Source organism: Aythya ferina (assembly GCF_964211825.1).
Source record: "Aythya ferina genome assembly, chromosome: 9".
NCBI classification, from domain to species: domain Eukaryota; kingdom Metazoa; phylum Chordata; class Aves; order Anseriformes; family Anatidae; genus Aythya; species Aythya ferina.
This window is the reverse complement of record NC_140305.1, coordinates 26669985-26683382: the sequence shown is the minus strand read 5'-3', so window position 1 is coordinate 26683382 and position 13398 is coordinate 26669985. Positions and strand designations below refer to the sequence as shown.

Here is a 13398-nt window from a genome sequence, read left to right as displayed (position 1 = left end):
AAAAGAAATACAAGTAGCCTGTCTTGTTGATTCCTGTTAGGAACTGTATTTTATGAACTTCTGTCAAATATGTGGTAACCGAAATGCTGCTCCCTCAATAATCAGAATGATTGTTAGGAAATAAATTTTAGCCTGGAACAGCAGTTTTAATCCACCTTAGAACTTTCTGTTTTGGATATATCGGAAATTCTGGTGTTAATCAAAGTTGTAACTGCTGCTGAGTATGTTCTTCTCTGATAGAGAGCAGCAGTGCAGTAGGAATCACGTGAGTGTAGCCATGATGTTAATTATAAAACTGTCCACGGTGAGAATTTTAAACCAACATTTATATAATTACCAAATTATTTCATCTGGCTTGTGTAGAGTTGGGGATTCTGGATGGGCCCCATCACCAGCTTTGCTTCAGAGCCTCTTCCTGTGCTGTGTTTCCTCGTCACTGAAGGTGCTATCTGCTGCCCTTTGGGGATTTGCTTTGGAAGACCAGCTTTAATTGCACGGGGTTTTGTCAGAGTTCTGCTGTCAGGAACCTCCAGCACGCCTTGAAATGATGAGCTGCCTCGACCGGTACCTCCCATCCCTTTGGACTTTGCTGTCTTCAGGTAGCCATCTCTTCTGGGGTTGCTTGAATTTGCTGCTACACCGTGCAGTTTCTCTGCAGTCTGCCCACTGCTGGGACAGTGGTAAATAGTGTGGGCTCGCAGCAAATGTGGTCTAGAACATTGTTTTTGTATTTTGGAGCAAAATATGACTGACCTGTACACATTGACGTGTGTGGAACTTATACATTTGCATCTCATGTTTTGACTAACAAAAAAAGCAAATTTTGTAGCCATAAATGTTCATCTTCTGTGAACTTTTAACGCACTGTATTTTAATGGTTTAAGTAGAGATACTTTCTCTAACAAAGATATGATGTACAGGTGAAGATTTTATTACTATGGTGGCTGAGGACTGCAAACCAAGAAAATGTAAGAGCTTGACTAAAAATCCTCTCACTACCTAAATCTTTTTCAGTATATTTTAAAGTGCACATTACAGAAGAATATAATAAACATCTCAGTTTCATTTTGAGTAGAGCTTTCTCCTTACAGGTGAGAGCTTTCAAAATATATCTGGGACCTTTGGCTTTCCTACTGAGCTAGAGAAGAGAAAAGTTAATATTTTCTGAGTAAATGGATCAACAGAAGCAGTTTATGAAAATATAAAATTCCACATTCATGACCCTTCCACAGGTTAGAGTAATCAGTTTAATGCAGGCAAATTTAATGTCCCTCTTCAGCTGTGACTTCTGAAAGCATCTGTATGGACTAGGTCAGTTTGCAGCTGGCATCACTCATAATCAGCTCCCTTCTCCTTGTCTGGGCTTGAGACCCAAAAAAGCTGAGCTCTATGGTCAGGGATGGACTTGTTGCCAAGGAATCAATGTCATTTTCCATAAGATTTTAATTAGGGAATGTCAAATCACTCCTTGTTTTATGGTGTTTGGGTAGTGTGGTTTGTTTTTGTTTTGTTTTTTTTTTCCTTCCCTCTGAAAATGAATTGAAAATGACCAAACAGGAGTTCTATATACAGCTTGATATTTTGGGGGAATGAGCTATAAAATTCCTTCCCCCCCCCCCCCAGGTCCTTTATTTCTCCACTACTGCTTCTTCCTGTCTGCCCTGAGTGTTGTGTTCTACAACTCCCAAGGAAATGGTAGAACAAACAAACCAAAAGTTATTGATGCTGAATCTTTTGTTCCGTTTGTTTCACAGAATCATTGAGGTTGGAAAAGTTCTCTAAGATCATCTAGTCCAACCTTTACCAGTTTGTCTGTAAAAAGGATGTTTTTGTTTTGAAAAATGTCCATCCCTCAAAAATGGCGATATACTGAGAATTTAAGTATTTTTGGTTCATCACATTACTTTGTATCTTACTTTGCAAGGGGTAGGCAGCCAGGAGCTGCTGGGCAGGGCAGTGGGAGAACACAGAAAACATCTGAGAAACAGGAAATGTGGGGGAATTCCAAGCAGGTCTTCAATTTAGATCATCTGTTATTCTCCTTTATTAATTCCACATCAGCTGGTTATCCTTCCTTAAGCCTCTGGCGTTAAGAATTTTAACTATCACATGAGGATACAGAGGTCCTCTTCTTCATGTTTCCAGTTTACTGTGTCTTACACCTTTGCTTGTCCTACCTGCTAGCCCCAGTCAGCAGGTTTTTACTAAAATCAGGGTATATCAACAGATTTCGAGCTGAGACTGCAAAAGCACATTGGATTGCAGCTAAGATTCATGTCCAAGTTGAGGGAGGCACGGTGATGGGAGAGGTTAGGATGGGTTGTTCCTCACCCCAAGTCAGAAGGGAGCCCCGGAGAGCTGCTGGTGAGACAACGGGGTGAAGAAGGACCTGGGGTGATCTGGTGAAAGGTTTCCTGGTGAAGGATGTGAGTTAGGGAGTACGCCCATGCTAAATTAAAAAGATTGAATTACCTAAATAATACAATGAAGTCTTGCCCTTATTTCAGGAGGCATCTTACAGTGAGCTGGTCTGATCACAGGCTTGGTGCATCTTCTGAAAGCAAAGCTTAGTGACCAGTGTTAGCAAGCTTCTGGCATGTTGCAACGGCGAAGTATCACAGATTGTTGGAGATGGCATCATCTCAGCTGAGGAATGGCAATGCCTTGATGGCCTGTGGTTAGCCAACGGATCCCACGTTACTTGTAACAGGAAGGTACCAGGCAGGGATCGAGCCCTCGGTGTGCTGCGTGCAGTATCGATGCATTTGAAACAGAATTTCACCCCCCAAGACTCTGTAGTTTGATCAGTAGCAGGAAACAATAGGCGTACGAGAAAATCAAGTTGGAGAGACATGAAAAACCCAACAGCAGAACAAATGTCTGCCAGACAGCGAGCCACAGGCAGCTAGCGTTGTCACTGTAGGCAAAGGGACATCAAGGACTGCTGAAGGAGCATTTGAAGGTGGCAGGCAACTTTTCCTCACGTAGTACACCAGTAGCTTAATATTTGTGATTCCCTTTCACTTTTAAAATCTCCTGATCTGTTTCCGTGCCCTCCACCCCCGACTTCCCCACAGTGATGTTGTGTGTGTTGTGACGTAGCTGCTGGGAAAAGAGCTGCTGCAGCTTGTGTGGGGCATGTTAGAGGTGTTTTTTTGGGGTACAGCTTGTTACTGCACAGTCCTAGTGATATTTCTGATGGAAATAATGCAGTTTGCATTTTAATTCTTGCCTTTAGGTTTCAAATTTGAGGTGAATGTAGTACGTAACAGCTGCTGTTGCAGGCTTCTTGCAGATTCAGGAGGGCCATGCAGGGCTGGTTTGGAATTATTTCTTGCTTTTGCTGTGGTTTTGTGAGGCTTTGTTATTTTCTTTTAAAAGAAAAGAAAGGCCTAAAAGAAAATTCCATAGTAAATCTTTGAGACTTTTTTAACATGAGAGCGTTATGTTGAAATCACATTTTTGTTGGTCATTATTACCCCTTTTAAATCATGACTAATTTTAAACAGTTTGTGATTGCTATCAGTATGTTAATATGATAATAATTAATACGTTGTTTTATTTTTACAATCTTTTGTGTGACAGTTGCAGCTGCTATGATGAAAACACTTTTTGTTTGGAACGCTACGTGAAACTTTCAGAGCTTTCTTTCCTTTCCTGGAGTTTTTTAATTAGTTGTTAGAGATGGGCTTTGGGAAAGACACAACAGGGTTGCAGGTGACTACTTCCAGGAGATAAGCAGTAGCTGCCAATAAGCTCATCAGCTGTGTATTCTTCATCTGCCTCCAGCAAATAAGCTGTTCCATGCTCAAAAAGGAGAACATTTAAAACAAACAAACAAAAAACCTCTCCTCCATCTATATTGCATCAGTAAAATACAAAGTACTAAAGTAAGAGGCATCCAACTTGCATGTGAATTAGGAAATAATCATTGCAATTATAGAACATGTATTGAAAAGTACTAATGGTATGTACAAACTGTTACGGAGTGTTTTCAAAACATTTTGACAATATCATATTAAATGGTTTTGCTTTTTTATTGTTGTTGTTCTTTAGGAGTTTCTAAAGCTCAGGAGTCAAAGTTATGACTTAATTTTTGGAGCCCTGATCCTATAGTAAAATGATGACTAATTTCATTATATATATATATATATATATATATATTATTTTTTTAATTTGGAAAAAAAATAGATTGCATTTAAAAAAAAATCTTTATATATGCTTCATAAACCTAATGTGATAAAAAGAATAGGTGGAATACCTCCAAATCTTTTATTTATTTATTTTAAACCCCACAAACTTTATACCTTGCATGTGTGGTTATCACTGAGTTAAAGAGAAGACTTTCCATTTTTTCTTAATTTTGAGCACAAAATAATGGTTTAGTTTGTTACCAGTCAGGTGCCAGTAGGCACATAGCTTTTACGGCTTTTTATTATTTTTTTTTCAGTTTATGAGAACAGTTAGTGTCCCATTGTGTAAGTTGATTTCCAGCATCTGTTTAGGTAATTTCATTCAGCTGTCTAATATCTCTTTGTGGCTATGAGGATACATAAATATTATACTATCTTTAAGCTGAAACCATGATTGGGGCCTCAATCCTAGATGTTTCATAATCCCAAGAAATAAAATAGCATTGTTGTCAGAGACAGAAGAGTAGAACTTACCTGTAAGTAATTTGAGCTTCCCAGAGGCGCCAGGGAAGTGAAAAAATCATCCTCAAAATCTTTCGTTTATATTCCTTAACTTTTTAACATAATATCAGAGGTGCTGTCAAATTTACAGCAAATAATTACCTGGATAGTGATTCCATCTGGAAAATGAATTTGAACTTTTTTCATGGCTTTGTGATACAGCCAGATCTTCCTGTCATAGCAGATGCAGAGACACTAATGCCTGCATGATGTAGAAACAAATAATTTGCTGTATTTATGGAGAGTCCTGAAAGGAATCTGGAACCTTGTTTCTTAAAATATATTCCAGCTGTATCAAGGATAGAAAAACTGCATCTGTGTGTATAAACTCATTACAAAGCTTGAAGAATTTACTTATAAATAAAATGTTACCTTACGTGTTCAGATAGAATTCAACTTTTCCCATACTGGTTTTTAACGAATAAACAAACAAACAAACAAATAAATAAATAGTCTTTTCTGCATGATTAGACAATTTGAATGAACTTTTTTTTTTATTATTATTATTTTATTTTTTTCCTTTCTCTGCTGTAACCTAAGAAGTGGATGTTCTGGAATTGAGTTAGAAAATCAAGGAGTCCCTTTCTCATATCTCATCACAACTGTTTCCTTTTTGCCTCACCTTGAAGTTGAGTAGCTTTTTAAACTCTGGTATGAATAGAGGGCGAGATGGATATTCTCAATTGATTCATGGCTGTTGCTTTCTTGAGAAAGGATGGGAATTTGGTGAGGGAAGCTTTTTTCTTATTTTGCTTTTATTTAATAGCCAGGACAGTGCACTAACTCCCATTTCTTTATTATTGTATGACCCCAAAATTATTGGAAGTAAATACTGAATTTTTCTGTTCAGTCATAAGGTAGCAATGTGAATGTAGGGTTAAAAAATATCCCATTTGGAGGCAGTCTCTAAGAAAAGGAATAAATGAGAGAAATTCACCTAATGAAAAAATAGATGTTCTTCAACTGAATTTCCTAACTTGAGGTGGAATCTCAAAAAGAGAGAGGTAGTTCCTAGTCCTTGCAGAGATGAGGAAATGAATGATGTGACCCGTTTTCCCTTACTGGGGATGAGGCTGAGGATGCGCAGTTCCTTTGGACCAGTTGCATCCCGGGCACTTACTGACCTGTGCGCGGGCTGAAGGAATGAAGCAGGGGGGAGAATACCCTCCTGCCATCACTAATGGAGTGGAACAGTTTCCAATTGCAGTAGATCGCTGGGAGCTGTTCACACAGCTGTTCTCCCTGCCCAGATCCCCGACAGCACACTTCATTACACTTCCTTTGGCCGCAGCTGCTCCCACAGCCCTGCCTCTGCAGAAAAAGCCTGTTGGAAAATAGCATGCAGAGTTTTCTGCGCCGAACGCAGCAATAACGTGTATCCAATAGCACTGTGGTTACTTTATGTACCTCCACACGTATCTGTAACGTGGAGCTGGCTGTTAGAAGCACATCACACGTCGGGAGGGAGCAGGGAGGTGCCCCTCAGGTGAGCCCTGTCAGCAGGGCCGTGGCGCTGGCTTCGTTAGGCCTCTGTAAGCTCACAGCAACAACACCAGCTCATCTCCTTGCTTGATTAGCTGATGCTTAATCTAGGGTTTATATTTCTGGTTTTCAGGCAGTATTTTGTAAAGCATCTTTTCTGGTTTTCGTTTTCTGAAGGCTTTTGTTGATGTGCCCCTGACACTGGCAGGGCTGCATCCAGCGTGCTCGTCTCCCTCGCTTCTTGGGCAAGGAGCTCGCATGGCTGAGAGCAAAGGGCTGCTGGCAGAAAAGCTCAGTTTAAGTAAACTTTGTATATTGTTTTCCATCTGCTTGTTGACCTCCTGTAGGTTTTCTAACACCTTTGGGGTACCATTGGTGTGTATGGACCCAGAGAGAGGCAGTCGTTGTCAGCACTGCTTCTATATTCTCTCAGCTTCTGGCAGCAAGCTCCCTGTAGGATGGCCAAGGGGTGCTGTGGCAAAGAAGGCTTTCTAGTTGTCTTTGGAAGTGAGAGCAGGTAGGCCAGAAGAATGAGAAGAATGAGATTTGTGACAAATGGGCTGCTTGAGAACAAACAACAATAGCAGTGTCTTTTCTGTCTGTTCTGCTCTCCTGCATTTATGTGCTGCTCATGCCAAGTGTTCAGTAACTGTTTGGTTTGGTTGGTTTTAATTACAGTTTACTGGAAGTTTGAGTATTATTTCCTCAAATGTTTAATTATGTAATTAAAATGATTTATAGGTGGAGAATTGTTTATTACTGAACTAAGTTGATGCCTGCATCTGGTGAATCTATTTTCCCTGTTCTGCAAACTGTGTTCCAGATTCTCTGTTACTGTTTATATTTCACCTTGCATTTCTCCAGCACAGTAGACTATCTTTTGTTTCTATTTTGTTTCTTACCAATTGTCTAAACTGCTGGCTTGAAACAACTTGTTTCCTCCTAGTACTAGCCTCATGTCAGACTTTAAAGCTGCCTCTGCTTCTGCATGTTTTCATTTTCCCTCACCTTACATTTAACAATAAATAACCATATTATCATATGCTTTGTCATTACCATATTATCTATATTTAACTTCCTTAAATGCACGCATTTTGAAATTGCAAACTAAAAGTGACTTAGACTGTTCTATAGAGGTATTCGTATTCAAATTAATAAAAAAAAAAAAAAAGAGAAAAAAAAAGAAGAAAAAAAAGGTATTAACTTCCACACTTTAAACAACTGCAGCTGATGCTTGAAGTTATTTTACATTCCCCAAGAACTTGTACCATGGTATTTTTTTTTCTTGCTCGTGAAGTTGAGTTAAACAAGAAACCTCTTAATATGCTTTGAAAGAGAACATGTCATTTTGCTGCAATTAGTTGTGTTTGCACTGTCTTTATTACCAATATGAATATCCAGGTTTGATGCAATGCAGTCATTTCATTGTTCTTTGCCAGACTTTTGATTTATTGCCAAAGTATTAGAGAGGCATGAATTTGTTGGGTTTTGTTTGTGGTTGTTGAGCTTATAATAAGCTAATAAGAGCTGTGTCAGCTGCGAGATATTTAGAAGAATACTTGTGAAGAGCTTGACATCTCAGAAACTTTCATTTGAGTGGTGATTGTTATTTGCCAATAAAGTCACTTTTTTTTTTTTTTCCCCCCCTGAAACTTACCTTCAGTGCAGGAATGCTCACTTTCTTCTGTTTGAGCTTTCTTGTATTTGCACTCTAATTCCTCTTTCCATTTGAAAAATCTATCTCAGTGGCTGCTTTCAAATTGTAGTGTTTTGAAAAGATTAGATTGTACCTATAAGATATAGCTCAGTGCTTTAGTGCAATATAATTGGGGAAATACTAAACGACACTGACCTCATTTCCTTTAGAACAATGAAAATTAATAGTTTCACGTTTTATTAGGCTGATATTCCAGATGTAGTGTACATTTAATTAAGTGTAGTTTCCTTTTGGTTATGGTATGTGTATCTGCTTTTTGTCGCAAATTCTTTCTAGTTTTACAGTTTTCCACATGTTTTCTTTCACCATTTATGATTTTTTCAAAGCAGAGCTATAAGGATTTAAATCACTTTAGCATGCAGCAAAACAGTTCCCATTCAAACAATAAACGCCATTTTAAAAAGCCTTTAGATCTTCTGTCACTTCATAAATATAAATGTATAAAAACATTATGCAGTTGTAGTGCCCACCTGCTAATTAAATGCAGATTTCCTCAAACTTGTTTTAAAATCTGCTTATTTGTTTCAACTCTGTCTCTGTTCAGAATACATATGGCCCTTGTGAAACTAATTATGCTTATGGAGCAGCTGTTAAATTTAGTGCAACTAATTTTATCCAATATTTTACATTTTAATTGATTACCTGTGAAGAAATTAGCAAATTAACACTTATTGTGCAGTAACTGAATGGGCTTTTATGGATACTTTCAATTTTTACAAGTGGACTAAGTGTTGATGGAATAAAGACATTTCGTAGGATTTTAGATAGGAAAGTTATTGGTGAGCCTTGATTATCTGGTGTGAGAATTTAGGGATACTGAGTGATGCCAAGCATCTGTGTGTTCTGTAAGTTAGACATGAAAAGCAGATTGGAAAGTAATAGCTTTTCACAGAATTTTGGTAACATATGGGCTTATCTGGATCTAAGAACTCTTTGAAGATCTTTGAACTTGACTAAATGACTTAACCTTTGGCATGGTGGGTGGGTGTTTGTGCGCGCTGCTTTGGGGGAAGGGGGGTGCGTGCTGGCAGTCTACTCTCCCGCCTGATTTTTTTCCTCCAATACTTCTGTAATTGGAACACTTTGCAACTTGCTTTAATATTAATAATTGGGATTGAAAAACAAATGCAACAGCAATAAAATAGAAGATCTTTATTCTCTGCCTGATCCGTGGACTTTTATACTTGTTTACTTGTGACTTCTTGGCACATCTGACTTGTAGCTCCATTTCGTAAAGTTGCTTCTTTCCTTTTCTGTATATATCGCAGGATATTTTAATATTGATCCATGGTAGCATACAGGTAAATTCATCCATTCTGGAGATGGAACAACACTGCAGCTTGTTAGGCACAGAGTAGCGACTTCATATACTTGAATTTTCACTTTATGAAATGGTTTTACACTGCCAAGAGCCTGTTGAGGTTTTTGGACTTAATATAGGGCCTTAAAGAAGCTTGTATGAAGTATTCATAAAACAATATTTTAGGATTTGGGGCCTTTATGCAAAGAGAAAAGCTTTATTAAAATGGCAACGTAGTGGGGAATGGGGCTGTGGGGGCAGGTCCTTGCCAGGAGGCTGCAGCCCGCTCCTCTGCCTCCCCTCTGCCCCTGCGCCTTGAGGGCTGGCAGTGTCACATACGGAGGGCAGTTTTGGTGATATTTTTCTTGTTGGTCTCGATCTTGTTTTCCTACTGAAGTTTACTTAATTCAAGTAGATGTCCTAGTGAAAGAGCAGTGGCCTTACCTGAGCTTGCCACAGCACGATCTCAATTCTGAGGCTTCAGATTCTGCGGTTACCTCAGAGAAGTGGATTCTTGAGGACAAATGTTACCTTTTTCTTTACAAGAAGGAACGAAAGGGGAGAAAAAAAACATACAAATGAAGTAGAGAAAATTACATGGGTTGCAAAGTGAAAGGCTTGAAGCTACAACACTCCAGACTTGCTTTTAAGGATGGTCCTAACTCTGTCCTGATGTCTGCATGACGGTGCCTGTTAATGCAGTTGAGCTACACGGGGAATCGTGGCTTCTGCACTGAGTAATCCTCTTGTCACCTGGTTCATTGAAACTGGTGTTGCAGAATTAGACATGGAGCGTATTAACAGGTGGATTTAATTAGCCCAGGCTGCACAAGATTGGAGATTCCCTCAGAGCTGGAGGAAATGAGGTTGGGTTTGGACATTGAAGGGTTTTAAACTCTTCTGTAAGAGGGAAGATACAGGTGGTGGTTTCTTTTGGGAGAACTCACCAGTAAGATAAAATCCCTGGAAAAGTTGAAGGCAGCATTAAAGCTGGGTTGTTCCTTGTTTCCTTTCCTCAGCTTTCCTTATTTATTTCGTCTCTTCATGACTGGGACCAGTATGTCAATAATAGATTCATTTCTGAAGTTGTGTTGCCTTATCTACTACAACTACTATTTGTAATCCACGTAAGCAAACACAAATAACTTGAACTGATTTTCTTTTATTTTGGAGCGCTCTAGCTCGGGAACATTAAGGAAAAATAATGAAAAATGAATTATTTGCAAAAAACTTTGTACAATAATAGAAAACCCAGAAAAAACTCCTTTTTGGATAGAGGTACCAGGCCACATCCCTGTGTGGATCCATCACAGGGCGGTTGCATATGAATTATGGCTGCTGTTTGTTCTCCTTTAACAACGGAACGAACAGAAATCTAGGATGTGAGCACCCATCTAATCTAAACTGGATTTGCTGTTATTTGGAACTGCAAAATGTAGATGGGAAAAGAAGTTCAAATTTGAGCTGAGAAAGAAAGCTCTTTAGCAATAAGTATTTTAGATTCCTCAGTTATTTGTTTGAAGGACTACACTGTTAAGTAAGGAGAGGCATTTCATCAAGTGAAATTGATCTGTGTTGCTATAGGGCATTTTTATTTTTATTTTTAAATTATATATACTGTTTCTGACTCTGCATCTTACCTGCAGAGTTCTCGGAAATTGTGGTTACCGTCCAAGTGATCTCATCTGCGGGGCAGCGGTCTGTTCAAAACAAAACCTCCTCCACCTGAGAGCTGAAGAATAGGTGGATGCTTTTTAATTTGTGATGAAATAATAAAAAGTCTGTTTTGAGACAGAAAACGTCCTATAGTTCATAATACGCCCCTTAAGTGGTAACTCGACCTATTGTATTAGAGCTAATACTGTGACCAATAACAGAAGATATAGTGTTGCAGGAGATGCCATCTGCTGAATGAAACGTAAAACTGGGGTTCTGACCTCTGGTGCTAGTCTAAAAGGCTTGATGGCAGGAGTAGGTATGTTAACCCCAGTATGCTGGACAAATTCCAGACTCAATCACAGCATTCTTCCTAAATTTGATTTATAGCTTCATCTGGATGTAGTATTTTCTTTTGCTTGTTCTATTGGGGAGGTTTATTAAACAGTTGTTGCCTTTAAAATTGAGTGATCTTCTGTATGTGATTTTGCTTTTAAAGGCTTTTGGAGTTTTGCAGTCCAGAGGTGCTAAATAATTTTTTTTTTTTTAATACGATTTTATGAAATGCTCTCCCCTGCCCCCAGCTCTCCTGGTACTTAATGAAACTTTCCAAAGAGTCACGATCAGAACTTGTATGAAGATGTGCATTGTGATAGAAACTAGTGGAAACTTGAGTTGCTTTTTTCCAAAATGTGCATTGTAAATGTGCAGAAGTAGCTAAAGACTTAACTACTCCTCTACCGGCAGCAGAGAGGTATTGATTGATAATAAATTATACAGTGAAATTTAGAAAATCATCTAAAAAAATCAGGAATCGGGTACACATAGGAACAGTTTTAGGTACACATAGAAGCAGTTATATTGTAATACTACTTGATCTTTTTTCATTCAAATGTATCAGTAACAACATAAATTTATTACAGAGGAGTGGGTAATGTGATTGAGAACAGAGTATCCTATAGCCAGCCAAGAACCAGAGGACTGTATGTGCACAAAGCCTTGCACCTGTATGCAGTTTCTTGTGTTGTTGGGCCTGTAGGGTTGGTGTATTTATAGGTTTTCTGCAGAGTGTTTCAAGCCTGAATATATATTAAAAAAAAAATAAATAAAAAGTGTGTAAATGTCAGCTCTGCAGGCTAAAGTTAGGGTTTTGTAAATGTCTTTCTTTTTTTCTTGGAACATTGTTAGTAGAAGTATTTAATATGTAAATACAAGCACTTAGTAGCATCTGTAAATTCTTTACTTATTTGCTAAGCTAAACTGATCAGAATTTAAGAATGCAGTGTTTAACGCTTAAGATTCTCCGTCCTTACTTTCTTCAATAGCTCTAAAGACTACTTTGTTAATACTTGATTATTTTCTTAATGCATGAATACTGTGTAGTATGGTTTAATTTACTTTGCATTCTTCCTTCAGAACAGAAGCAATGCTTTCTTCTTTTCTTTTGAGAAATTGGTAGTTTTTTGTTTAAACATATGAAATTACTAAATGATTTGAAAATGAGTTCAAAATAGTTGGACAAAATAACAAATCTAACATGCAGTGATGGTGAAAAATGCATAATTGCTAAATTTTAATATTATGGATTTTGTGTAGATCGCGCTCAAGACCTCGTCAACGTTCTTATAGTCGAAGTAGTGAAAGATCCAGTCATAGGAGAACTCATAGTGGGTCTCGTGAAAGAGAGCGGCGTAAAGGCAGAGAGAAAGAAAAAGTAAAAGAGAAAGGCAAAGGAAAAGAGAAGGAGATATGTGGCGCGAAGCATGGGTAAGTGAAATGACAAATAATGCAGCTATAATAAAAACAGGCAATGATTTGGAGTTTTACTTTTTAAAAAAAGTTTTCTTTGTATAATGCATGCTATTTATGGAAACAAAATGGAAATTATTAAAAATCTTTGAATCACATGATTCTGAACATTTTAAAATTCTGCCATGCGGCATCATTTGAACCAAATGATTAACAATTCCTTTTTCTTCCTTGCCTTGCAAATATGCTAAGTAGCTTTTCTTCAGTAGATGAATGTAACTCAATTTCTGATGCATTATAACCACAGTTTAAGGAAAAGAAATGAAGAGTACTGAAGAAAAGCACGAAAATAATTTCCTTTGAAAAATTGTTTTTCACTGTGTGTGGTGGGTTTCCCCCGGCCTTCTGTGTTGACAGAAGTTTGCTGGGCTTCATTTGTGGCTCAAAGTATTGTTTCAGTAGACGTACTTGCCGTGCCTGAATGATGGACTGCCTCTCAAAACATACTGCCAGCCTAATTTTTGCTTGAAATAACTTAGATTGTTGATCTTCTTTTTACAGCTTTCAGTGAAGACAGTTTATGTAATTACCTCTACTTTGTGCATCTTGATCTCTCGCAAACTTTAGCGTGATTGGTTTTACATCCCGATGGTATTGGTTACTTAGTCCCTCAAATATCGTTCCTGCTTGTCCTTGGTTCGCTAATTGATTATGTAAATATTCAGCATTATCTGTTTACTTTTTAAATTTTCTTATTTGTAGTACGTAGACTGCTGGGAACTTCAAGGATGGTGTCGGCC

The 13398-nt window shown here is 38.1% G+C and overlaps 1 protein-coding gene across 3 annotated transcripts in view; it reads left to right on the top strand.

Moving 5' to 3' along the window:
* RSRC1 (arginine and serine rich coiled-coil 1) overlaps positions 1–13398 on the top strand; it is a 139672-nt gene that overhangs the window by 18183 nt on the left and 108091 nt on the right. For 2 of the 3 annotated variants that reach the window (XM_084530005.1, XM_084530006.1), the window contains exon 4: positions 12446–12616. The exons of the other annotated variant lie outside the window; for it this stretch is intronic. In XM_084530005.1, the coding sequence (XP_084386131.1) occupies positions 12446–12616 (171 nt within the window). The remainder of the gene's footprint in view (positions 1–12445; positions 12617–13398) is intronic. 3 annotated transcript variants of the gene reach the window in all.